This window comes from Saccopteryx bilineata, chromosome 1, assembly GCF_036850765.1.
Source record: "Saccopteryx bilineata isolate mSacBil1 chromosome 1, mSacBil1_pri_phased_curated, whole genome shotgun sequence".
Lineage (NCBI taxonomy): Eukaryota > Metazoa > Chordata > Mammalia > Chiroptera > Emballonuridae > Saccopteryx > Saccopteryx bilineata.
The window spans coordinates 264,874,024-264,901,163 of NC_089490.1; the positions used below are offsets into that span (position 1 = coordinate 264,874,024).

At 42.2% G+C, this 27,140-nt stretch overlaps 1 protein-coding gene across 2 annotated transcripts in view; it reads right to left on the bottom strand.

Annotated features, from left to right (window-relative positions):
- Nucleotides 1–5,592: 5,592 nt before the first annotated feature.
- The window catches only part of RGS7BP (regulator of G protein signaling 7 binding protein), a 113,459-nt gene continuing 91,911 nt past the window's right edge, over nucleotides 5,593–27,140 (bottom strand). For both annotated transcript variants that reach the window (XM_066242503.1, XM_066242512.1), the window contains 3 exons: nucleotides 24,291–24,438; nucleotides 22,060–22,130; nucleotides 5,593–9,945 (listed from right to left, as the gene is read on the bottom strand). In XM_066242503.1, coding sequence (XP_066098600.1) covers nucleotides 9,854–9,945; nucleotides 22,060–22,130; nucleotides 24,291–24,438 — 311 coding nt within the window. In that variant the 3' untranslated portion in view covers nucleotides 5,593–9,853. The remainder of the gene's footprint in view (nucleotides 9,946–22,059; nucleotides 22,131–24,290; nucleotides 24,439–27,140) is intronic.

Consider the following 27,140-nt stretch of genomic DNA (forward strand, 5'->3'; position numbering starts at 1 on the left):
CCAGAGTTGGATATGTGATATGGGAACAGGAGTCAGAAAAAGAGAGAGAGAATGAGAGAGAGAGAGAGAGAGAGAGAGAGAGAGAGAGAGAGAATGAGAATGAGAATTAAAAACTCTATGCTGACCTGGCCAGCTAGATCGGCAGTAGAGCGTTGGCCCGGCATGTAGAAGCCCCAGATTGGATTCCTGGCCAGGGCACACAGGAGAAGCGCCCATCTGCTTCTCCACCCTTCCCCCTCTCCTTTTTCTCTCTTACTTCCCCTCCTGCAGCCAAGGCTCCATTGGAGCAAAGTTGGCCTTGGCGCTGATGATGGCTCCATGGCCTCTGCCTCAGGCACTCGAATGGCTCTGGCTGTAACAGAGCAACGCCCCAGATGGGCAGAGCATTGCCCCCTGGTGGGCATGCCAGGTGGATCCCCGTCAGGTGCATGTGGGAGTCTGTCTCTCTGCCTCCCCATTTCTCACTTCAGAAAAACAAAAAACAACAACAACAAAAGACTAAAAACCCTATGCTGCTGGCTTGAAGATGGAAAACGGTGTCATTTGACAGGGAATGCAGGGGACCTGTGGAGCTGAAAAAGGAAGAAGGGAAATAGATTCTTCCTGAGCTTCCAGAGGCAATGCCTGACCCTTTTCATTTCAGGCCAGTGAAACTGATTTTGGACCTCTAGAAATGTAAGTGATTAATTTGTATTGTTTTTAGCCACTAAATTTGTGGTAATCTGTTATGGCAGCAGCAATAAGAAACTAATGCAGGCTTATTTATTTATTTATTTATTTATCTATCTATCTATCTGAAGTTAGAAGCGGGGAGACAGACAGACTCCCACATGCGCCCGACCGGGATCCACCTGGCATGCCCACTAGGGGGCGATGCTCTGCCTATCTGGGGCGTCGCTCTGTTGCAACCAGAGCCACTCTAGCGCCTGAGGCAGAGGCCATGGAGCCATCCTCAGCGCCCGGGCCAACTTTGCTCCAATGGAGCCTTGGATGCGGGAGGGAAAGAGTGAGACAGAGAAAAAGGAGAGAGGGAAGGGTGGAGAAGCAGATGGGTCCTTCTCCTGTGTGCCTTGACTGGAAATCAAACCCGAGACTTCTACACCTCGGGCCAACACTCTACTGCTGAGCCAACCAGCCAGGGTCATGCAGGCTTTTCTTATCAAGGCAAATTTATCAACAGTCACTGCCCAATGCCCATTTTGTTGGCAACAGAGATTGATGCTGTGCCTTTGATAAACACCATTCTTTGGGGAGAACAGCCTCCTTGTTGGTGACAAGTTGACTATTTCCACCCTGGCTGAGATTACCTGCTTCTTGGATAGGGGCTTGCCTTTACCAGCCATCTGCAAGGCTTCAGCTAGCACCAGTGTCCGTGAACTTACAGAGCGTCTGATCTGCTGACATGGAACTCTCATAATATTACCTAAGACCTTTTGCACTTTATAGCAAAAGAGGTATATCAGCGGAACCATGACTGTGGGATCCACTCTTCCTACACATTCTCCACCCAGCAGAAGCTGCCACCCCAAGAGAGTGGTAGCATGGCCCTTAAAGGTGAGGACACCTTGCAATATTGGGCGCTAACTTTCAGAATGTACTATTCAGTACTCCTTAAATAAGTCTATGGTTCTAAGTCACCAATAGGCAGAATATATGGGTTCAAAAATCAAAGGGTGAAAGTAGGAGTGGTCCCAGGAATCTGAGGAATATCTGGGGGTCTAGAATTTGTGTGTCTGGAGGTCCTGGGTCCTAAAGCAGAGAAAATAAGGGTCCCACTCAACTTTAAGCCACCACTGCAACCTGGTCACTTTAGGTTCCTTATGCCAGAAAACCAGTAGGCAAATCAAAGTTACCAAATTGGCAGAGGTTATGGTCCCTGATCATCACAAGGAAGCAGAGCTACTGCAACATAGTGAGGGCACAGAGGAGTATGTTTGCCACTCAGATGACCCATCAGGTCACCTTTTGGTATGCTCATGCCCAAGTTTAAGTGTAAATGGGCAAGTAAAGCAACCACAATTGACTAAAGGCATGGTAACCAGGGTCCAGACCACTTGGGGATAGGGTCTGGGTCATCACAACTCAGAAGTGCCAGAGTAGGAGGAGGGTGATCTAGAAGGGGCAGTGAGAGAAGGGACATGATGAGTATCAGATATGTAGTCTTGGGACCAACTGCGAATTGGAGGCTGTGGTTTGTCCCATTATCCCTCTTTTTGAATATGTGAATTGTGATCACAGAATCCAGAATTTATACCCAGATGGAGTAAATCAATGTGGGAACCTAGTGCATCTGAGCAATGTTAGGGGTGGACTGTAATAGGTGCTGTGGTGTCTGCTCAGGTTTGCTTTACTGAGCCACGGCAGTATCTCTCAGCTGCTGTGAGTGTCGCCTGCTAACGGCAGTATGTATTCTTTTACATCTCACTTTCTTGCAGTCAACATTATTATGGTTTTATTCTTTTATCTGGTTGTATATAGCTGTAATGGAGTTCATTCTTTTTTATTGCTTTGTAGTATTTGATTATATCGTTCTAACACAATTTACTTTTCCATTCTTTTTTTGATAGATCTTTGAATTGTTTATGACTATTGGCTATTAAAAATAATGCCACTATGGGTATTCTTTTACCTGTCTTTAAATTCACACACAAAACTCTATTGGGTCTCTACGTAGGCATGAAAGTATTGGATCACAGGGCATACATACAGTCTATGGTAGTAAATAATGTTAAACCATTTTCCAAAGTGGTTTGTGTCTTGTTAGTAACTATTCTACAATTCTATGGGTATGCAGGTATTTTTCTATATCTTCTAGAAGATTTATTGTTTTATTACTGTTTACATTAAAGTAAATAATCAACTTGGAATGAGGCAAGAGAGAAGCATAATTTTTTCCATATGCTAACCAACTGACCATTTGATTTAAAAACACTGTTTATTTAAAAGAATTCTTTGTCCACTGCACACATTATCAGGCACTGTGTTGTTTGTTGGAGTTTTCATAAAAGAGTTTTGGTGCTAAGCAAGTAATAGGACAGCTATTGGGTTGCACCTTTTGTGATATTGTTATCTTCATTTTATTCTGAGGACACTGAGGCTCACAGATGTTAATTAACTTAGTGAACAGGTTCCTCTGTACAAAGATTCACATTATTAGTGCCTTAAATGGGATAGAAATTATTAATTAATTCACTCATTCAGCAAATAATAGAATGAAGACGGGTGGTCCAGGTTTGCTAAGGCACTTCTGTCATCCTCATGCAGTGTCGATTTCTGACTCCATGACAGTTATTTCAGCTCCATCCTTATGCTGTCATTGCAGCCTAGTCAGAAGAGAGGAAGAGCATGGACATGCATGCCCCTATAGCAGGGATGTTACCTGGAATTTGTACAGTTCCACTTGTCCTATTGGCCAAAATTCAGATACATAGCCACACCCATAACCAAGGAAGCCTGGGAAATGGAGTCTTCACTTTAGGTGACCAGTATTTAGCAGAAACTCAGGGTCTGTGTTACTAAAGGAAAAAAGGAGAGAATGGATATTGAAACTGCGAGCTATAGTCGTGTACCTAGTTGCAGAATATCAGAGATTCAGACAAAGGCTGTGTAACTCCAGGATGGTGCACAGTCCTCTACAACTAGCTGGACCTCAAAGTTTGCATTCTGAAAATCTTGGGATAGATTCCTGTCAGAGATTAATTTCTAGATATCTCTCTCTCTCTCTCTCTCTCTCTCTCTCTCTCTCCACACACACACACACACACACACACACACACACAATTTTATTAGAAAATAAAATTACTTAACTCAATGTGTTTTGGTTGTTGTAGCTATCAGAAAACTAAACTAATTTTAGAGGAGTGTTATTGTGAGTTAAAAAGCTTCCAAAGCCTGTTTTAATTCCTCCTCCACTGACACTACTTTCAGTGATTTCTTTCTGTCTTACCTTTTTCCTCTTTCTCTATCTCCCACCCTCCTTTCTTTTCTTCCCTTTCCCTCTCTTTCCTCCTCACCCCTTTTTCTCTCTTTTCTCTTCTCTTCTCTTTTCTCCTCTCCTCTCCTCCCCTCCCCTCCCCCCTCCCCTCCTCTCTCCATTCCTTCCCTCTCCTCCCCTCTCCTCTCCACTCCTCCCCTCCCCTCCCCTCCCCTCCCCTCCCCTCCCCTCCCCTCCCCTCCCCTCCCCTCCTCTCCCCTCCCCTCTTCCCCTCTCCCCTCCTCCCCTCTCCTCTCCCCTCCCCTCTCCTCTCCTCTCTCCACTCCTCCTCTCCCCTCCCCTCCCCTCTCCTCCTCTCCTCTCCTCTCCCTCCCTCTCCCTCTCTACTCCCTTTCTGGGGATGGGGAAAATAAGAGCAACTGGTGAGTAACAATGTCTCTTTCACTTTTTTATTTTTTTAACTTTTATTAATAGTTTTTATTACACAAGTAATACATATTCATTGTAGAAAAAATTAGAAAACACAGAAAAGCAAAAAGAAAAAATAATCACCCATAATCCCACTACCCATAAATAACTACTATTAACATTTAATGTATGTCCTTCTAGCTTTCTTATGCATATATATATACATACATAGATATATTTATATATAATTTTATTTTTTTTACAAATATGTATCAGACTATACATACCATTTTATAATGTGTTTTTTAATTTAATATATATTGTGAACATTGCTGTTTATTCCCTGAAAAATTATACAGATACTACATGCTCATTGTGGAAAATTCAGAAATTACAGATATGCAAAAAAATAAAACAAAATAATAATAATAATTGCTCCAAATCTCACCTCCCAGAGATAAATGCTGTTAACATTTTAGCAAATATCCTTTCAGGTTCTTTAATGCACACATGTATATGCAGATTTTAAAAAATGGGATAATACAATAGATTTCTTCTGTAACTTCCTTTTTTCATTTAACAATATAGCTTATTCATTTTTTTACTTATACATGTGGTGCTTATTCTTAACTGGTGCACAGTATTTCACTGAAAGGGTATACCATATTTAACCAACTGTATATTGTAGACTTATTTACATTTTCCAAATATTGCTGCTATAAGCAACTTTCTTACATAGATTTTTTAAAATAACAAATGAATGTATTTTGGTTCATTTTCCTGGTCTTTTCAAGGAGGATCTCTCTAAAGTAGAATTATTTGGCATACACGTAAAACACATTGCTAAAATATTTTCCAGAAAGGTTGACTCAGTTTACACTTTTGTTGACTCTGTAAGAGAATATTCATTTCTACACTTCCTTCTGTCCCTGGGCACTTTAATTTTTTATACCATTTGCCTTTCTGATCCACAAAAAGGAATATATTATAATTTGCATTTTTGATTACTAGTATATTCAACTAGTTTCATATTTATTATTAGTACATTATTTAAATGTATGACACATTGCCAGTTTGTATTCTTGTCTCAATTTTCTACTGGGAAGTTTGATATATATATATATATGTAAATTACAAAGTGTCATTTATTTATAAATTCATTATTCACTCATTCAATAAATCTTTTTGGTATTTGCTTTGTGTCTAGCACTGTGTTAGGTGTTGAAGATATAACAGAAAGCAAAACAGACATTGTTGCTGACTTCCAGTTTAATGGATATAGACAATTCTATAAGCAACAATAAAAAAGTGCAGTAAGAAAAGAAGGAAATGGGAACATTTGGCTGGGCAGGTGGTTGTAGATCATGGAAATTTCTCAAAGTAGTGGAATTTCAGCTCTTGAGATATATTGCAGGTCTATATTTTTTGTTGCATATATTTCAAATTTTGTTTTCTCTTTTTTGGTTTATTATTTTTTTATTGTATAGAAGTTTTTTATTTTAATTGGTCAAATTCATCCATCTTTTCCTTTGTGGTTTCTTCCTTTAGTGTCATGCTTAGAAAGCCCTTTTTTTCCACAGAAAAATTACATTATCAGTATTGTCTGTTAGTCCTTTTATAATTTTATGTGCTTTAGCATTTAAATCTTTACTACACCTAAATTTATTTTGACAAAAATTTTTGTGGCATAGATATATTCCTCCTACAAATGGCTGACCAGTTATCCTAATATAATTTATTTAATAATCCAATTTTTCCTCACGGATTTGAAATGTCATCTTTATAGTGCATTCCATTTGTTTATGGAATTCTTGGGTTTAATTCTGGACTTTAAATTTCATGTTAATCATTTATTTTGAGCCAATACCATCACTACTCTTTTTTGTTGTATCTATAGTTACCTGAAAGTTGAGCGTTTTGCATTTGGTGGCATTCTAGAATACAAAGAAATGATAGACATTGCTTAGGTATGTGTGTAGGGTGGGAAGTTCACCTGGATGGTATCCATAATCCTTTCAACTTTGAGACTTCCAGAGTCTGGAATTCATATGGGATCATTGTTAATCTGGCCCCTTTGTTTGCTTTCTTAGTTGGTCTTTGCTTCTATACTTGTGTTGGTTTCCCCTCCTCATGCTAAAGCTCAGTTTTCAGTAGGTGGCAGTATTGTCAAACAGTTAAGTATCCCAATGTTACCTGGAGCACCAAGGAGCAAAAGGATCTGGCAGGATTGTAGAATTTCCCCAAGAGCTTTCGTTAGAGGAGGCATCAGGGCCATACTCCTTCCAAAGTCTTCTTTGTACTCTAGAAGAATGGCGCAATGAGGGTGAGCAGTAAATCTGTTCCTAGATGTGTGCAAAAACATTAGTGGACCAATATTTTAAAGTGACACCTTGGCCTTATGGGCATTTCTTTCCAAACCTTATCCAAAAATGCCTTTGGGCCCCGCCACTGACTGATAGAAAACCTGGAAATGTGGTTTTAAATAATGTGATTGTGGTGGGATTCAGATGATTTTCTTTATACTTAGTGGTATTTTTTTAGATTTCCTACAAAGAACATATAATCTCTGTAATCTTCAAAAAGATCTGTACAGATTAATCTCTGTAATCTTTAAAAAAAAGTCAACATGGGGTATTAAAATATTGTGGTAAAATGGATGATTGTGTATCAGAGAAAAGTTCACATCCTTTCTTTTTCAAGCGGTGAGTACCTGCAACGAAATGGGTCAGTGGTCTCCCCTTATCCCTAGAGATCAGCTCATTGTTATTGCTAATCTAAAAGCAGATTACCAGCAGGAAACTGAGACAATAGAACTTGATCTCATGAAACTGCACCTGAGAAAGTCCTTTGGTAGGGAGAGGAGAGTGGGGTCACCTCCTAAAGAGATGCATCGGTACATCTAAGGGGAGACAGTGAATTACCTGTTGCAACTATGAGTCAGTGTAGGTTATCAGGACTTTGAGCACTAAATTTAATTGTAGGACCCACTATGGAGAAAAGATCTATAAATCTTGGAGTGTGTCTAAGGGAACTACAATACTGATCAAAGGCTGGGAAACAGGCACTATCAATAAAAGATAAATAAAGTGGCTGAATTTATTTACCTTAGTTATGGAAAGCCTAACTAGGGAATTAGACAAATTCCCCTCTCCATGAAATGCTATGATGGTCCTCCCAAACATGGAGGTGAGACCTGAATTTATTAACAGTCTTCAGTTGTACAAAGGACAATTGCACAGAAGGTAAGTGGTACTTTTACGCTGAGACTAAGGCTAGAGTGAGCACAAATTAACCAAGCAGAAGTGATTCAGGCCAGGCATTTAGGAAACCATGCTGACCACCAAGTTTGGACTTATCAGTTACTCACTTTGCATGGATTAGTAGGAATTAGAATGAAGCTAAGGTTTCACGTACTAGAAAGATAGGGGAGGGCAGAGATGGGAGAAAGAATATGCCAAATTAGGCTACTTCATAATCTCTAAAGCAATGGACCTGAAGTTATTTGACCTCAGGAGATAAAAATGAATCCCATTCAGGATAGGATATTAAGCTTTAAGCAAACCTAATTTATGAAAATTAGGATTTGCAGACCAGGTAAATCTGGGAAGGGTCATCTGCTTGCAGGGGAGTATTCACCTGAGGAGTCTTTTAAATAGCATATTTCTACAACCATTTTACAAGTATTTGGTTTAGAAAATTGTGATTTTTCTTATGTAATTTTCAAGGGTACTTTTTATATGAAGCCAGGCAAACCCATAATCATGCATCAATTACCAGTTCATTGGAACATAACTCTGGATGATAAGCCCAACCACTGGTCTGATCTAAATAGAGACCTGCATAGCCTTTGAGATCTCTTTCAACCCTTTAATCCTTTCACTTTTAAAAAACAAAACAAAACAAAACAAAAAACTAGAAGACAATTCCAAGGATAATTTCCACAACATCAGGTATTAGGTTGCACTATGTGAAATAGACATTTCTTAGGTCAAAATAGTCAAATGTCAGCTATTTCATATAATTCAACCCAATAAAATAATTATTCCAGTAATTTGTACCTGTTTTCATCTTCACTACAGCTAAAGGCTTAAATATACATAGTTTTCAAGTCAAAATATTGGTGGACATGTAAATGCCTGTGCACATAAGTAGGAAGAAATTACAGAGTTAGGATTAAAGGTGATCTTTGAATAAACCACTTATAGGCATCTAGCTCATTCTTTTATTATACCAGATACTGGTGCCTCTTGTCTGACTTCAGGATTTTTCAGACCATGGAAAAAAGAAAAGAAGTCCAAAGGCCTGATCTGTCAACCCATGGGAAATTCTGTCTGGGAAAGGGGCCAAAGGAAGAACACGGGAAAATATCACAAAATTTGTACCATGTTACAAGTTTAGTGGAGGAAGATCACAACAAAGCTGTGAGCAGAAAACCATAGCCTGTGGCTCCCTCCTTTCTGAAATATAGTATTGCTTCATGTGTCCTGCTTTTGAGAATCTAAGCATAAGATAAGACACCAAGTACACATTGGAAAAGTCATATCTGCATAGTCATCTAAAATGAGACAAGCTTAGCTGAACTAAAAAGATTTTATTAACAATGTAAAATGTTAAATATTTTTATGATCTGAGCTAATTCCAGCATGCCCTAAAAGAGTTAACACTATGCTGATGTGCAGACTTCATGCTTCAGGTTTCAATTAGAACAAAATGTGATAATATTCAAATTTTACATTTGAGGGTAATTGTATATGTTACTACACCATTTCCTAACTGGATTACTTCATTCTCCAAGAAGCTGAAAAGACACCATTGGATCAAAAGGAAATTACTTGCCCAAATGCATTGTATGAAGGTATTAGGATTATTGTGTATTTACAAAATTTAAATACTTCTCATATATGATTTTTGTTGCATTATAAATTAAGATATTTTTCTGTTGAAGCTCTTAGATTCTGACAGAGTGGAAGACTAAATGTAAATGAAAGCAGAGAAAGTAATAGGTGGGGTGGTATGTTTGCTTATAATATTATTTCTAATGATATTGATAGATTTGATTTTCAACACGGTTTTGCAGTTGTAAATAGATTTCTGTGTTTTAAGATTTCTTCCATATATGATAAATTGTTAACATGAGATCAGTAAGAGCTACAGATATACTACTATACATGAAATGATTTTTCTCTGTATAATATATTAAAAAAAAACCCTTTAAATAATTTAAAAATCATAATTCTTGCATCTGTCATGGTATGGTTTGGAGCAGATAATGCACAACATCAGCTTTAAAAAATCCTTTTAAAAACAACATACTTTTTGAATTTTTTTCCCCCCTTGACAGCAGCTACTTTCAAATGTAAAACCATTTAAAACGGAAGAGAGAGGTGGATAAAAGTAATAAGGAAGCATAGAAAATATAGTCAAAAACCAATAACTGTGGTTCAGCTGTCTGGAGGTCCTCAGCTTCTTTTCTTCAGGTTTCCCCTGGGGTGAATTTCCTGGAGGAATTGTCTAGCTTGAGACTAGACAACATAGCCCAAAGAACCTTCTCTTCCGTCTTCTAACCAGGGGGTAGGAAGTTAGGTTTAGAAGGCTGCTGTCATCTGTGATGGGACAAAGTACATGAGTCAGCTACAGGCAAAACCTTCTTTTTATCAACTGGCTTTAAAAATCCCCTGTCCTTTGAATCATAGTTTCTTAACCTTATTGCTATTCACATTTTGGACCAGATACTTGTTTTGGGGTGCTGTCCTGGCCATTGTAGGATGTTTAGCAGCATTCTTGGCCTCTGTTCACCAGATGCCAGTAGCGCCTCCCCTACCAATTGTGACAATCAGAAATGTCTCCAGATATGACCCAATACTCCCTGGAGGAGGGGCAAACAGCCCACAGTTTGAGAACCTCTGTTTAGAATTAATTTTAAACTGCTTAGAGGCCATTTTTCAAATGGGAGAAGTATCGATTCTTAGAAAGAGCTCATACTTTGGAGTAAGGTTGGCTTCTTTTCTAAACTCTGCTATTTATTAGCTCTGTGGCTTTGAGCATGCAACTTAAACTCACTAAGCTTCCACTTCCCCATCTGTAAAATAGGGTTTAACATTACTTAAATAAGGACTAAATGAAATAATCTCTGAGAAACATTTAGATTGAGCAGCTACTTTGGTGCTTAGCAGAGAGGAAGCAGTGAGTAAATAGGGGTCCCCTTTATGGAGGACCATGGCCTGGCCTCCGTTCACCTACTTCATGCCTCAGGAAGAAGTTTCAGCTTTCCTTGTTCAGGGGTTTTCCAGAACTTTCTATAGCAAAAGGATTGCCAGCTGTTGAATTCATAAAGTTTGGTTTGAAAAGTTTAGCATGATGACAAACAGAGGAGGAAATAAGCCCGTAAACCAAATCCAGCTGAAAGGGCTGGGTTTTGAGGAAATAGTGCAGTCAAGAGAGGGTGGGTAGAAAGATTCTGATGAGCAGAACTTGCCAGTGTGGGACCCAGAGGCCTGAGAAGGACCACAAAGAAATAAGCGTTCATTGCCAACCGGGACAGTGCTAGAACATGGTCAGACTGAAGCTACGGTCAACCACATGACTGGCTGGTTTTGGCAACTGTTGAGCACCTAAAATCTGCTAGGATAGGTGGCACTGCCCTCCCAGAGCAGAACTGAGGGCTTCCCTTCTTTCTTCATCCTAATTTGGACCAGACAGACCCTGAGGAAAAAGCCCAGAATTGGGAGTTAGAAGAAGCAACGGATAAAGTGAAGAATGTGGCCCACCTCAATAAAACTGGTTTGTAGATGAGGGTTGGTTGTCAGTGATTACTGAGCCTAGACACTCGGGAAACAGTGAAGAACAAAGAATCCTGGCTTTCCAGTCCTCTTATGTAAATTGTGTCATCCAAATGCCCAGGCCTTTCCTCCTCATCCCCAAAGGTTCCCATGTGTTGTACTTTTAAGTAATCCAGCAGGTTGACAGTGTTCCCTGGAATGGTATATACTGTGTTATACATTTAGAGGGAACTGGAGTGGCAAGGTGGAGCCAGGGAAGAAAACAGGCGCCCCAGCTGGGCACATCAAAATTTTCAAACACAATCCACTCTCCCAGTCTCACAGGTAAAAATCCTCTCTCAAAGCTCACATTCTGCTAACATGGAGAAAAAAAGGACTCTCTTTGTTCTTTCCATAGTGACAAGCAATAGACTATACTTTGTATGTTAACAATTTTGAGACCTGAAAAATAGGAAAGCTCTCTTTTATAATTCAGCTTGTCTCAAGGAGGTAGAAGAGGTTAAAGGGAGATAAATGGTGATGAAAGGAGTCTTGACTTGGGGTGGTGAACACACAATATAATCTACAGATGATATTTTATAGAATTATAATTTTATTAATGATTGCCACCCTATAAATTCAATCAAAACATTAAAAAATTAAAAGATAAAAATAAATAAACTTGCCCTAAAGAGTTGAGACATTGAAAGCAATGTCAGATAGTATACACGAGCCTGATTTCTCAGGAAAATGTCTTAGATATGACTCACGGTATATTTGCAACAGAGAGATAACTCACTTTCTCATCATTTTTGGGACCTTGCTTCTTTAACCACCACAATGGTTAACCGAACTGGATATGGTAAAGATATAGCAGATTCTGAAGGGTAAAGAATTTTACCTTTCAACATCTCTTTGGATACTGACCATACTTCCTGAAATTCAAGTTCATCTGGAATTCAGTGCTTCCTTAGAACAGAATCACCAAAACCACGAAGATATTTATAGGGAAGAAAATCTTCATACTTCTATTTCTTTAAAACTTAGAAGAGCTATTTCCTGAGTTCCCATATATCCTTCCATTGTTTTCAATCATATAAGAGATTTGAGGAGTAACCTAACTGGTATTTATATATTAGAAAATGCAATTCTGATGTGCATGGTTCTCACCACATGAGGAAATGTGTGTATTTACAAAATGGTGTATTTACAAAGAAAGTGTGCATGTGGATGCTGTGGTGTGTGTATGGAGTGCTGGTGTATTTGCTCCCAGTCTCTCTTTTTTATGTATTAAGAGCACGCAGGTATTACACACAGATATGAGATTTGTGTCAGAGGGGCCGGGTGTTGGGGAACTGGGTGAAAAGGGTAAAGAGGTTAAGCAGTACAAGTTGGTAGTTACAGAATAGTCACAGAGGTATAAAGCGCAGCATAGGGAATATAGTCAATGATACCGTGGTAACTATGTATAGGACCAGGTGGCTGCTTAAGGCAGTGGGGGACCACCCTGACGTACATGATTTTCCGGCTGCTTTGCTGTGCATCAGAAGCTATAAGAAAATAATACTGAATGTAAACTGTAATTGAATAAATAAAAAAGAATGACCCTTGTATCTGTGCATTTATTACAGTGAGGCAGAAACCTTTTGCACTACCAAAATTCTCTTTCCTCAGTCTTCTTTTTATATATATATATTCACTTGTGCATGCTATCCATGCACGCACATAAGCATATATAGAGCACTCATAAGTGAATAGGAAGTATTAGGATTGATGAGAAAGTGTAGGATGTTAAGCAAAGAGCAGGCTGCTTATTAAGAATGATTGTCTGTTAGAGGAATCTTTGTTGAGCACTGGTGACACCTTTGGCCAGCCCAGAGCCTGTCTGATTATCACCAAGGGCTGAGGTGACACAGAAGCTCAAAAGTTCTTGGCAGACACACAGAGCAGCCCTCCACACCAGAGGAGGCTGACACCTGCAAGACGTGCTGAGACTCACGGAGCAGTAATAACCCTGGAACTGTCAGAGGGAATTAAATTCTAAAGAAAGGTGTCTTTCCACATTGATTGAAATCCTGTCTCTGAAGTGATGGATTGCCAAAAGAATGTGAGCAAACAGACCATTTCACCACTCATTCTAAGCTTTCTGGGCTGCTCCATCTGACCTTGTTGGGGCATCTTTGATTTTTATTGGAAATGTTAGAGACCTTTGTAGCATCTTTTCTCCAAGAAAACTGTAACCTAGGGCAGTTTTAAATGTGAATATAAAAAGTGAGAAAGGAAAGAAAAGAAGGAAAGCATAGGAGAAAGTGAAAGAAAAGGAGAGTAGGAAATTCAGTCATCAGTTAGTTCAAACCTCAGTCATTCAGTGTCTGATTCTTGGATGCTGCTCAAGCTGGGGACACTGGAGTCCCCCAAGGTACAATGATACCATGTCTCTACTGCTCAAATTTCCTTTGCTAATAAAGGATATCTTACATAATTGATATGACAAGAAATAAGAAGACATAAAAATGAGAAGTTTTCAAATAAACTGACTTTAGAGCGATGTTCTCAGATAAAGCCAAAAGAAGTACTTAGAACAGTAAATTTCTATGCCAGAAAAAAAGAAATTAAAAAGGAGACATTTAGCTAACCCAGCAGTTCTCAAACATTAGTTTCAAAGCATCGTCTGAGCTTGCTGGCTTCACCTCTGGAGGTTCTGAATGACTAGGTATATGGAGGGACCAGAGAATTTGAGTATCTTGTAAGTTCCCAGACCTGCTGATGCTGCTGGTCCTGAGAGCACACGTACAGAATCACTGCATTAGCCAATGGCCTGCTAGGTGCAAGGCTCTGTATCAGGTATAGGTGGATCCTACTAGAATGATGGTCCTTGGACTCAGGGATCTTGCCTTGAGTAACTATGAGGCTTCAATAGCAATGCCGCAGGGAGATACAAATACAATTCCAAGGGGGAAGTTACTCTTAAGTGGAGGACAAGGAAGAAGACCTTCATGTCTACAGAGGTCTTAGTATTCATAGTGGGCCACAAGGAAAGAGGAGGACTTCGGGGCATTTGGTGAAGTTCCAGATGGAGAGAGCAATGTGAACAAAGGCAGCCTGAATTTGGGTCCAAATAAACCATCCAGCCTGGTTGGAATGAAGGGTATATAAAGGACAGGATAATATAGAATAGAACTACTAACAATTATCTAAATATGGCCATAACTCCCCCGCCTCCCTGCCTTTATATGCACCATTTCTTTTTCCAGGGAAATGCCAACCGCTTCCTCAAGATTAGCTTAAGCATTTTTTGTTTTCCTGCAATCTTTTCTGATGTCTCCACACTTCTGCATTCCTTCATGCTTCCATTCCTTTGATGAACAAATGTCTCAGCCCTTGGCACATTACCTGCTGCCAACCCTGTCTTCCTACTACCCTGTCGGTGACTCTTCATAAAAGTCTTCATCCAGTTCCCCCTGGTACCCCAGCCCTCCATCTCCCACTCACGCCTCAACCCTCCTTAACTGGGTTCCAGTCCCCAAATCCCTAGTAAGCCACTTCTGCCAACATCACCAGTGACGATCTGGTTGCTAACTCCTGTAGACCCATTCAGTTCTTATCCAGCTTAACGACCCTGGAATTTCCTTTGATGTAGTTCATACAGCTCTTCGCAATTCCTCCTCCGTCCCCCTTGTAAACTGCTCCTTTCCCCCCGGACCTTCCATTTTGGTTCTCCAGGGCTCTTCTCTAGCACATTCTCTTGAGTGGTCTCAACCACTCTCCAGGCTCCAATGATCATTTTGTTGATGATGTTTAAATCTGTATTCCCAGTGCTCCCAGTTTACATGTTTCACCTTGGCATAAGACTTATACATCCGCTCTCAACCACTGAGAATTGCTCTTGGAGTTCCCCGTGTCCAAAACTTCAGTTGTCCTCTCTCTCTCTGCCACTCCTCCTCGCTCCCTCTCACTTAGTGAATGACACCATCATTCACTGTGTTTTCCAAGCCTGAACTTGGATCACATCCTTGATTCTACCTTCTCCCTTGTGTAGCCCATCTGAGTGGTTGTACCCTTTTCTCCAACCCCCTGGCTTTAGGTCAGGTCTTAAGCATTTTTATCTTGAATTATAACACCTGTCTCCTAACTAAATCCATCCAATGGCTTCAGGATCAAGTCCAAACCTCTTAACATGGCTTACAGGGACCTTAATGATATAGACCCACCTGTATCTCTAGTTTCTCAAGCCTCTTTTCTAACCACTTTCCCAATTAACGAAGTGCTTGTAGTTCACCAAAATGCCCTACTCTTTCATCTCCCCACATGTCTTCAAATATCCAGGATCTCCTGCTTAGACTGTCTTTTTTTCCCATCTCTCTCTTTGTCTAACTCTGATTCATTCCAAGAAATTTCAGCTCACATACTTTAAAAAACTAATTCTCAATATTGGTTTCTCCCTTCAAATTTGGCTAGGTGAGAATGCAATATGCACTTGTAGCAAGCTGTGTCTATGGCATTGTTATATTCTAAGCACTACTTTCTTGGTCTTTCCAGTTATATGTGTGTGTGTATGTGTGTGTTTCCAGAATTCACACGGCCTACTGTGAAGACCCCATCACAATTTTTGTGACTGGAGGCATATGTCATTTAAAAAACATCTCAGGAAATTCTCATCTGATCTGTTCTGTTGAGATGGAGAGCCTCTAATGGGAGAGACATCCCCATCACCTAGTATATCACTGGATACACCATCAGTGCCCATCACATGTTGGATGGTGGTGGGGACATCAGATGCTAGGGTGAGAAGCTTGTTCTTCCTTTAGTGGACAACGGGCAGGCAAGTATGGGCTCAACTGAATCAGAGTAATGCATTAAGAAACTCATGGGTGATCAGTGATGTGTGCATCAGACTGGAGGAGGGAGAAGGATTACATATGTCACACTGAATCCTGGACAAAAGTTTGCACAGATTACAAAGGACATGGGGCTACCAGTACAACTGCCTGGAATAACATTCAGCAACCAACTTGAAGCACAGAAAGTTTCTATGAGGCCCTCAGGGAAGGACCTACAAGGTTCATCTCTAGGCTAGCAGGTGGCATGATTGCCCAGTGTTCTTCAGCCAGACAGTGAACTCCTGCCTGACATAGTTAGGCTGGTTCTGGATACGGGGATCCAGATGAGAGTGGATCAGGGGTCTGAGTCTGGGGAATTGTTCCAGACTCATTTTAATCTCGAGTAGGACTATCCACATTCTAGAACAGATTCGATTCCTAACTGATCTATTTCAGACTTACTCTAATGCATGATATCAACAACCAACTTCTAGGCAAGAGTGCATATATTAACCCACCTCCAGCATTCATTAAGTCAGAATTTTCGAAAAGGTGAAACAGTCTTTCAGGCTGAATTTATTTCTCCCAATTTGTTCTGTCTGATTACAAGGTGCATTTAGAAGATACTTGCCCTTCACTTTCCAATCTCCTCTTAGCTTTTGTCAGTAACCTTGTTGGTTCTCCACAGGTGGTCCCATTTGTAATCCATTTGACACAGCAAGACTGTCATAATTAATGAAGCTCCCTACAGCACTGCCAGTGACCCAGAATGTAGGACAGGAGAGGCACTGAAGCAGTGGAGAGAACAGTGGGCCGAGAGCCAGGAGGTCTGGACATTGTCTGGCTGAACAAGGGCAGCTCACTCTTTTTTTGTGCACGTCTTTGTCTCCAGTCTCAGACTGGAAGGGTTGGGGTGGGGGGAGGCCCTGTCTAAAAGGAAGATGTAAGCACTAACCATTTAAATTCCTGCTCTGCCCATCTTCTTTTATTTGCCACTGAAAATCAATTTGAAGTAAACTGTTGTTAACTCAAGCTTTGATCTAATGAAGTCTTTAAAAGCTAAGATAAATGCAGAACCACTTCTGATTTGAGGACTAGGATGAAGCCCGGCGCTGAGAGCTGGGCATTTCAGGGTAGGCTCCTTCAGTGCTTGCCTGGCAGGATTCTCACAGGGTCAGGGTTTGAGGAAGGACAAAAGGGGACTAAGAGTAGCAGCATCTCTCACCTTTTTTCTCTCTGTTTCTAACACACACATAAATGGAATAAGGAAAGAAAGAAAATAAAAAGCCAGAAAGTAAACAGGTGTCTTTCCATAGTAGTTTTCATCCATTTAGTATTGTTTTTACCATAAGGTCCTACAGAAAAGAATTGGACTAAACTTGCGTACATTTCACCCCAGACCATTTCCTGCAGATATTAACCTGGACCTGTAGAATAAACAAATCACCTGGGAAAGAATTCCAGGAACGTTATGGGGACGTCTCTGTGGTCTAGCTCAGAATAGGGAGAGGAAGCTCGCTGATTTGTTCATTACAGTGGCGCCATAAGCATATGCAAAAAACTGTTCCCACCTCCAGAGACTGGCTCTCCTTCCCTCAGGCCTTCTAGAGCCTTGTCCAGACTCACACTCCCCTTTCTGCACTAGTCAGCTCACAGTGACATCATGCTGTGAGTGCCCATCAATGTGCAGAGAACAGAGATGTTGTTTTCACATGCTAAGACTTCCCATTTCTCCCCCAAGAAAAAAATCTTGAATTACCCACAAGATATCTCCTCAATTTATTTTATTTTTTTATTATTTTAAAATTCTACTGCATCACTTCCCCCCTGAAGAAGTCTTGCTTCAGGCCCTGGCCGGTTGGCTCAGTGATAAAGCGTCGGCCTGGCATGCAGAAGTCCCAGGTTCGATTCCCGGCCAGGGCACACAGGAGAAGCGCCCATCTGCTTCTCCACCCCTCCCCCTCTCCTTCCTCTCTGTCTCTCTCTTCCCCTCCTGCAGCCAAGGCTCCATTGGAGCAAAGTTGTCCCGGGCACTGAGGATGGCTCTGTGGCCTCTGCCTCAGGCGCTAGAATGGCTCTGGATGCAACAGTGCGACGCCCCAGAGGGGCAGAGCACTGCCTCCTGGTGGGTGGGCCGAGTGCATCCCGGTCGGCGCATGTGGGAGTCTGACTACTTCCCCGTTGCCAACCTCAGAAAAATACAAAAAAAGAAAAAGAAAAAAAAAAGAAGTCTTGCTTCTACTAGCCTTTTCCTTTTACATACCTAACTTGAGTCAGGGTTCAAGTCCTGGGTATCATTGATTTGGAAGACTATTTTCTTTTTATTCATGCTTTTACTCACACTATCAATCTGTAATTATTATTATTATCTTTAAAATCAAATTAATTTTCTGTTTGTAAAAGTAAGACAAAGTTACACAAAAATATTTATGTGATACTTTTTATGATTATAAAAATGTCCTAATAACTAAAATTAAATTTCTGTTTTTTCATTTAGGCCTGGATCAAAAGCTGTTGGAGGACTTTTCACTAAATGTAGACGGAACGTGTTGAATCATTTGGTTTAGAATAGAAGCTATATGGCATACATGAAGTTCAGACTGAAGCACTGGGCAGCTGCAGGTGAGGTACAGCAAGAGGCCCATGTGCTGTTGATGGGGTAGACTTGCAAAAACATTAGCCAGCGAGGCTCCATTGGAGCAAAGATGGCCCAGGTGCTGGGGATGGCTCCTTGGCCTCTGCCCCAGGCGCTAGAGTGGCTCTGGTCGGGGCAGAGCATCGCCCCCTGGTGGGCAGAGCGTCGCCCCTGGTGGGCGTGCCAGGTGGATCCCGGTCGGGCGCATGCGGGAGTCTGTCTGACCGTCTCTCCCCGTTTCAAGCTTCAGAAAAATACAACAACAACAACAACAACAAAAAAAACCCCCACAAAAAACATTAGGCAGCTGAGGATAGATAGCTTCAGACATGAACCCCAAACCCAAAGTCCTGGGGATCAATGTTATGAATTGCATATTGAAGATCAACCTTCCATGGACACTACATGTCATCAGTGGTAGCAAGGGTCATTCTTATGGATGGTGACTTAGAATCTTCCTGAGCTGAGTTGGGTGGGCCAGACAATAAATAATAATTACAACAATAATTACAACAACAATAGCAACAATAATATAAGAAAGCCTCTGTTGAATGTTTGCTCTCTGTAAGGTCGGTAACAGGTATATGACATAAATTGCATCATTTAATCCTCACGAAAATTCTTTGAACTAAATGATGTTATTATCTCTTTTTCAGGGGTGAGGAAATGGAAATTTCCAGAAGTTAAACAACTTGTTCTGGGTCATAAAACTGGTAAGTGGCGCCCTGGCCGGTTGGCTCAGTGGTAGAGCGTTGGCCTGGCGTGCAGAAGTCCTGGTTCGATTCCCGGCCAGGGCACACAGGAGAAGCGCCCATCTGCTTCTCCACCCCTCCCCCCCTCCTTCCTCTCTGTCTCTCTCTTCCCCTCCCGCAGCCAAGGCTCCATTGGAGCAAAGATGGCCCCGGGCGCTGGGGATGGCTCCATGGCCTCTGTCTCAGGCACTAGAGTGGCAACAGAGCGACGCCCTGGATGGGCAGAGCATTGCCCCCTGGTGGGCGTGCCGGGTGGATCCTGGTCGGGCGCATGCGGGAGTCTGTCTGACTGCCTCCCCGTTTCCAGCTTCAGAAAAAAAACAAAACAAAAAAAACCCTAGTAACTGGCAGAGCCAGTGTTCAAACCGAAGGTCCCTGTTTCCAACCACCATGCTTATGTCTAGCAACAAACTTGCATCCTGTGGTCACGTGTTATGGTAAAACACTAAGACTTTCATAAAACTGACCACAAGGTCGCCAAAACACTGCACCAATGGTTCAAGCCAGTTAGCCTTGGTCATCAGGCTCTTTAGGGGGTGCTTCGAGTTAGCTGACACACGGTACACCCCGCCTCTTATTTTCTGACACCCTCCTCCACCCCATGCGGCTCAGGCCACACTACTCCTCGGCTTCTTCGTCTGGTGTTCTCACTTCCACCTCTCCACCTTCTGCCACATTGCTCCTTGAGCCAAGAAGTGCTCTGGCTCTGCTGCCAACTCCCCTCCCGTCCTGCTCAGAGGCAGGCAGCACCCTGTGCTCGCCTCTGCCCAGGCTCTGCTCAGGGGAAACACCAGAGTCTCTTGCCTCTAAAAATCTTTTCCCTGTACTCTCTGTATCACTTTCTGAAGCTGATGGTTCACTTAAGGCTGCTCCAGCCATGTATGCTTAGTGAAAATGCTTATTATTAGTCCTTTGCACAGAGCTTCAGAGCCTGGAGCTGCAAAGCTGGGTGCAGATTTAAAAAAACATGTATAGCCTATGTGACCTTGATCAAGTTAGTTAACCTCTCTGTGTCTCAGTTTCCTGTCAATTGGGAAACACTAGTAGCATTTATCTCAAAGATATTAGATTCAATAAGTTAAAATAGTTAATAATCTACAGCATTTAGGGTAGTATCTGTAATATTGTGATTTATAATAAATATATATTTGGTCTTCCTCCTAAAACCCTTGAAATTTCCTAAGTGATGGGAATTATAAAGGTGTCTTTTGTTATGGGGGCTAGTTGTCAGGGGGACCAACCTTGTAATTAAAGGTTTGGAACCTTTTAGTCTCACACCTGGACATCCTGGGAGAGGAGAGAGGCTGGAGATTAACTTCAATAATTGAAGACCAATGATTGCATTAATCATGCCTGTAATTAAGCCTCCATAAAAACTCAAAAGGATGGAGTTCTGTGAGCTTCCGGATTGGTGAACACATGCAGATTTGGGGAGAACGGCATACTTGGAAAGAGACGGAAGCTCTATGCCCTTTCCCTACCCCTTGTCCTATGCGTCTTGTCTACCTGGCTAGTGCTGAACTATGTCCTTTTGTAATAAACCAATGATCTTGTAAGTGAAACTTTTCTGAGTTCTGTGAGTCACTCTAGCAACTCTAGCACATTAATCAAATCCATGAAGGAGGTCACTGGAACCTCCAATCTATAGCCAGTTGGTCAGAAGCATAGGTGACAACCCTGGAATTGCCATTGGTGTCTGAAATGTGTGGGGGAGGGGGCAGGGTACAGTTTTTAAGGCAGAGCCCTTAACTTGTGGGATCTGATTTTTTTTTTTTTTAAATATTCTTTTTTATTTTTTATTTATTTATTCATTTTTAGAGAGGATAGAGAGAGGAAGAGAGAGAGACAGAGAGAGAGAGAAGGGGGGAGGAGCTGGAAGCATCAACTCCCATATGTGCCTTGACCAGGCAAGCCCAGGGTTTTGAACCGGCGACCTCAGCATTTCCAGGTCGACGTTTTATCCACTGCGCCACCACAGGTCAGGCATGATTTTTTTTTTTTTTTATTGATTCATTTTAGAGAGGAGAGAGAGAGAAGGGAGGAGCAGGAAGCATCAACTCCCATATGTGCCATGACCAGACAAGTGCAGGTTCCGAACCAGCGACCTCAGCATTCCAGGTCGACGCTTTATCCACTGCGCCACCACAGGTCAGGCTGTGGGATCTGATTTTATATCCAAATAGTAGTGTCAGAATTCAGTTGAATTACAGGACATCCAAATGGGGGCCGAGAATTGCTGGTGGAATGGAGACCCTGTCCTAGTTGGGTGAGGAATCATAGTGGAACACTATAATTTCTCTATATTCATTATTACAATTACTTCTTCAGATAATTAAATGTCTAGATTGGCAAAGATCTTCCTTTGGAAGTATTTTTAAGTCTCCTCCAATAGGTTGTACATTTCTTAAAGGCAAGGGCCTACCTAGTCTCCTGTCCTTTTGTGTTTGCCATACTTGGTACGGTTCTTCCCACAGCTCAGCGATAGAGAAATGCTCCTGACCGAGACGGCCAGCGGAGGAGGCATCTGTTTGGAGGTCAGGGTATATCTGGGCTATGCTCAGGCAAAACTGTGTTCACCTGAGTGATTCTCTCCTCCTTTTCATATTTTTTGAGGAAAGACAATTGTATGCTCAGTGCTTCCTGTTGTTTGTGTGAGAAAAAAAAAAGCTTGCTTTAATTTCTCTAGAAACAAGTCCCAAGGTTCTCATGTTAAAAAACATCCTCTGCCTCAAAAAGAAATGACATGACTCACCTTGATTTTTCAATGGTAAAGGCATAGTTTCCCTGAGTTTGCTTAAAAGGTTTTTCATTTCTCGCATGTCTCTGTAAAATTGACAAAAGGGGAAAACCGTCAGCTGTAAATTTTTGAAATGCAATCTCAAGTAGTCTGTTCTCTGAGACAACTAAAGGACAAGAGTCTGTGCTTAGCTTGTACTAGCTCTGTTTGCAACAGGCAAATATTGAATCTATTTTTCTTTTATAAGAAAAAGAAAACTGAGATAGGTTGGCTCTGGGAGGAAAGAGAAGCACTCTGGCAAACATTTCCGAGGGCATTCTGCTGTAGGAGCCCTCACTCCGCCATTAGTTGGACTGGCTGGGATGGGGGAAGGACAGTACTTCAGACTTCCAATGGGAGGTGAAGGACACACAATGAGAATAATGGGGTTACCCCGGGCAAAGGTGAGGCTGGGTGATGGCCAGACAGCTGTTGTAGCTGTGTAGGTTCACTCGCTGTTGTCTCTTTTCATCATGATTGGAATTTGGTGTAACACGAATGTTAAGCATTCACCAGGGCTAACACATCCAGAAGTGTATGGGGCACCTTCTGTTTTCCTGTAAGATTCTCAAGGGCAGATGGGATGGGTGGGTGGTGGGCAGGCACACGTGGGAAAGGGTTAGTAATACAATATGTGAGGCTGTGGTGAAGTCTCCTTGGAGAGCACCAATTCTCAGCCTTGGCTGCTGCGGGTGAGTAGTACTATACCTGAGCTCTACTTCATCAGAGCCTAATTTGGTTGGTTAACAGTGGGGCTTAGTCATCAATGTTTTGTAAAAGTCCTGGTGATTTTAATGCACAGCCCAGTTTGAGAGCCACTAATCTATTAGGGCAGAGAAATAGGAGAACCGAGGAAGTCACCGTCCCAGACAAGTCTACATACCAACTTCTCTCAGTCATTCCCATCTCCTTCAACCTGATCTCTGGGTTTTCAGGGAGAACTGAAACACGGCCAGCCCTGTGGGCTATACTCTCCTATTCTCATTGCCAACCATCGCTTGCTTTCTGTAGCACACAGGGCTTGGCTATAGTTTCTATGCAAGGCTTCCGAAAAGGGAAAAGGCTTTGCTGATGGATTCTGCCCTGACCACAGTGCTCTGGCACAGATTTCTCTCAGGAACAGAGCAAAGCATTTTCCATTTTATAAATTAAGATAAATCACTCCCTCATCATTTGTGTATAGTTCTAGAAAACTGTGCCAAGCAGCTTTATTGTTTGAATTGTTGGATTTCCAAGCTTATACAGAATCCAAGTTTTATTAATAGCACATAATTACCACATGCTTCAATTTTCTATAAACACAGAAATTCGGTAATTAGCTTTAGAATTATATTACAATCTGAAAGTAGAACCACAATGGCTATAAATGCCATTGTATGTTACATTTCTAAAAATAAAAAAATAAAATGTTCATTATCTTGTCAATGACTCCCCCCCGCCCCAGCACTCAGTGGAATGCCCAGCCTTCATTCAGCTGATTTGTGTCAGTGCTGGGGACATGAGTGGCAAAGGACAAGGTATCAATGTGAAGGCCAATAAATAAGGACCTTGTCTTTCTGCCTCACAGATGGCATTTTTAGCATCCAGATGAGACACGACACTTATTATTATATTATCACTGCACCCTTTCCTCACGTGAAATAGAATCTCTGTAGAATCTCTTCTTCCCAAGAAAGACACTCCCTTTCTGGCAGTGAGCAACTGCTGGCTAAGACGCATGCATTAACTCGCTTTGACCACTAAGGGGCCATCAGCTACATTTTGGGAGAAGAAGCCAAGGGAGTCCTGAGAAAAAGCCGGCTGTGAACTAGACAGAGTGCTCAGCCCCTGACCTGACTGGCAGCTGAGCAGGCCATTCCATAGGTCTGAAGTCCAAGGATCTACGGGAGGCATCTTGGCACGATTTGGGGGCCCAGCCCACTGGGTGAGCTGTGATGATATGTAGATCCAACTTTCCCCTTTTCCAAGGAGCACTGTTTCATTTCCATGGAGACACAATGTGGGGAGCGGGATAAGCACGGCCCGGAGCCTGCCTCCATTGGAGGTTCTGCACAGTTCCATTGGGGTTTGGACCCCTTCGCCCCCCTTGACTCAGTTTTGAGAGTTCTGTTGCTGACTCTGAAAGTGAAAATCTTGACTCTCTGTAGCCCCCAAAAGCATTAAGTGAAGAAGGATTGGCAGTCTATTTCGGGTAACTTCCCACTTACCTTTCAGTGTTCTCGATGTCGGTGGAAACCTGCCAGGAATGTTGCTGAGTGTCTACGGGGGACAACGAGGAGTCCTCTAGAGCAGGCGTTTCAGCACTCTCCTCGATTTTGCAATCCAAACTCTTGGTTCCCCCACCAGGCTCCTTTCCTAAGGGGCGCGGAGGTGGTGGTGGTGGGGGGTGTTGGTAAAAAGGAGGTAAGAAATCATAAATGCAGTTTTATACCAAAGATATCATTGCAAAGGTTAGCTATGCCATTATTCACAGTGGCCAAGACATGAAAACAACCAAAGTGCCCTCGATAGAGGACTGGATAAGGAAGATGTGATACATACATACAATGGAATACTACTCAGCCATAAGAAACGATGATATAGCGACATTTACGACAACATGGATGGATCTTGATAACATTATAGTGACTGAAATAAGTAAATCAGAAAAAGCTAAGAACTATATGATTTCACACATAGGTGGGATATAAAACTGAGCCTATGGACACAGATAAAAGTGAAGTGGTTACCAGGGGGAAGGGAACATGAAGGAGGGGCAAAAGAATGTGGGGGAGGGGGAAAGGGATTTAAGTGAATGGGGAGGGGGGAGGAGGTGGGGAAGAGTGTAAAAAGGGACGAATACAAGGTGATGAAAAATGATTTGACTTTGGGTGATGGGTATACAACATAATCAACAGTTCAAATAGAAATGTTCACCTGAAACCTATGTACTCTTATTGATCAATGTTACCCTGTTAAAGTTAGTTTTCTAAATAAACTTAAAAAAAGAACAAAAGACAAAGATTGGCTATGCTTTGAATTGAATGCTTCATTAACACTAAATTCTGAATACTAAAATAATTGATATGTAAAAATAAATGTGTGTGAGACCCTGGCCAGTTGGCTCAGTGGTGGAGCGTCAGCCTGGTGTGCAGAAGTCCCAGGTTCTATTCCTGGCCAGGGCACACAGGAGAAGCACCCATCTGCTTCTCCACCCTTTCTCCTCTCCTTCCTCTCTGTCTTTCTCTTCCCCTCCCGCAGCCAAGGCTCCATTGGAGCAAAGTTTGCTTGGGTGCTGAGGATGGCTCTGTGGCCTCTGCCTCAGGCACTAGAATGGCTCTGGTTGCAACGGAGCTATGCCCCAGATGGGCAGAGCATCACCCCCTGGTGGGCATGCTGGGTGGATCCCGGTCGGGCGCATGCGGGAGTCTGTCTGACTGCCTCCCCGTTTCCAACTTCAGAAAATACAAAAAAAAAAAAAAAAAAAAAGAAAAGAAAAATAAAAAGTGTGTGTGTATAGCATGTTTTTATGACATTCTGGGAAATATAGCTTGAGGTCGATATAATTCAAAGATTAAATTAAAAATAAAGGTTCTGTCTTTGATGGAGTATTGGTGCTTTGTAACCCATTCTTTGTTTTTAAATTATTTTTATTTATTTATTCATTTTAGGAGAGAGACAGGGAGAGAAAAAAAGAGAGAGAGAGAAAGAGAGAAGGGGGAGGAGCAGGAAGCATCAACTCCCACATGTGCCTTGACTGGGCAAGCCCAGGGTTTTGAACTGGCAACCTCAGTGATCCAGGTCAACATTTGATCCACTGTGCCACCACAGGTCAGGCTATAACCCATTCTTAGTTAGTGGCATGGGATGGGGGATTCAGTCTGTGAAACCATGCCACTTCTTGGTCCTCAGAGACCAGGGTAGGTAAGAGGGCCAGGAGCCCATGACACCCAGCAAGAAGAATGGGAGCTCCTGCTGGTCTCTGTGATTGGGGCACTTGCTCTCTAGGCCTGTGGGAAACAGCAGGGAATATGCACTGCCTTTCATCTCCTTGGCTCTCCCACCTCCTGTGGTGTCTCTTTCCATGAAGAACGAGCCCAGACTCCAGATCCAGCCTTGTTCTGCTGAGACCATGAAGTGCCATTGAATCAAATCAAGCACCCTGTCCTGGGTAGCCATCCACAGTAATGCACTGCCAGGTCACTAGGACTTACCAGGCCTGTTTGCAAATGAATAAATCAGCACTGTTGGTGAAATAAGTTTGTAAAATATAATTTTTATGTTTGCTTGCTTATAGTTTGCATTGGGGGCTGGGCAATGCCAGGTATATGTGGTCTGTGAAATTGCAAATTACCTTCCTGCTTGGGAAGGGTCATTGTTTTGCTAATGTTTGCTGGAGGAGAGGTTTTCACACCAGAAAGTTTTGAAAAGAGCAGAGAAGGGGAAGGAGAAGAAGCCATGTTTGCAGAGAGAGCAGAGAGAATGCAGGGTGCTGAAGGAGAAGCCATGTTGATAGGGAAAGAGAAGGTGTGCAGATGGAGAACCAGAGCTGAGGGGCTTTGCAAGCTCTGCTAAGACTGGTGGGGCCTTTGATTCTAGGAGAAACCAGAGAAATTCTCCTGGTTGTGGAACCAGAGAATGTGTCAGTGGCTTTGGGAAGCCCTGTGTGTTTGCTCGTAGGCTGATACGAGACTTTAATAAAGGAATGGCCCATTGTATGGCCAGTAATCGCGGCTATCATGACCATGCACATGCAGGATCTCATTGGATTCAGGCATATGGTAAAGAAACAGTGGAGCCAAAAAATGGTGGGCCATTCCTTTACTAAAGTCTCATACTGGCCAGCGAGCAAACACACAGGGAAAAAACACTGCCCTTTTACTCAGGGCTTCCAAAGCCAGTGACACATTCTCTGGTTCCACAACCAGGAGAATCTTCTCCAGTTTCTTCTAGAATCAAAGGTCCCACCAGTCTCAGCGGAGCTCACAAAGGCCCCTCACCTCTGGTTCCCCATCTGCACACCTTCCCCCTTCTCTACCTAAATTGGCTTCTTCTTTAGCACCCTGCATCTCCCTGCT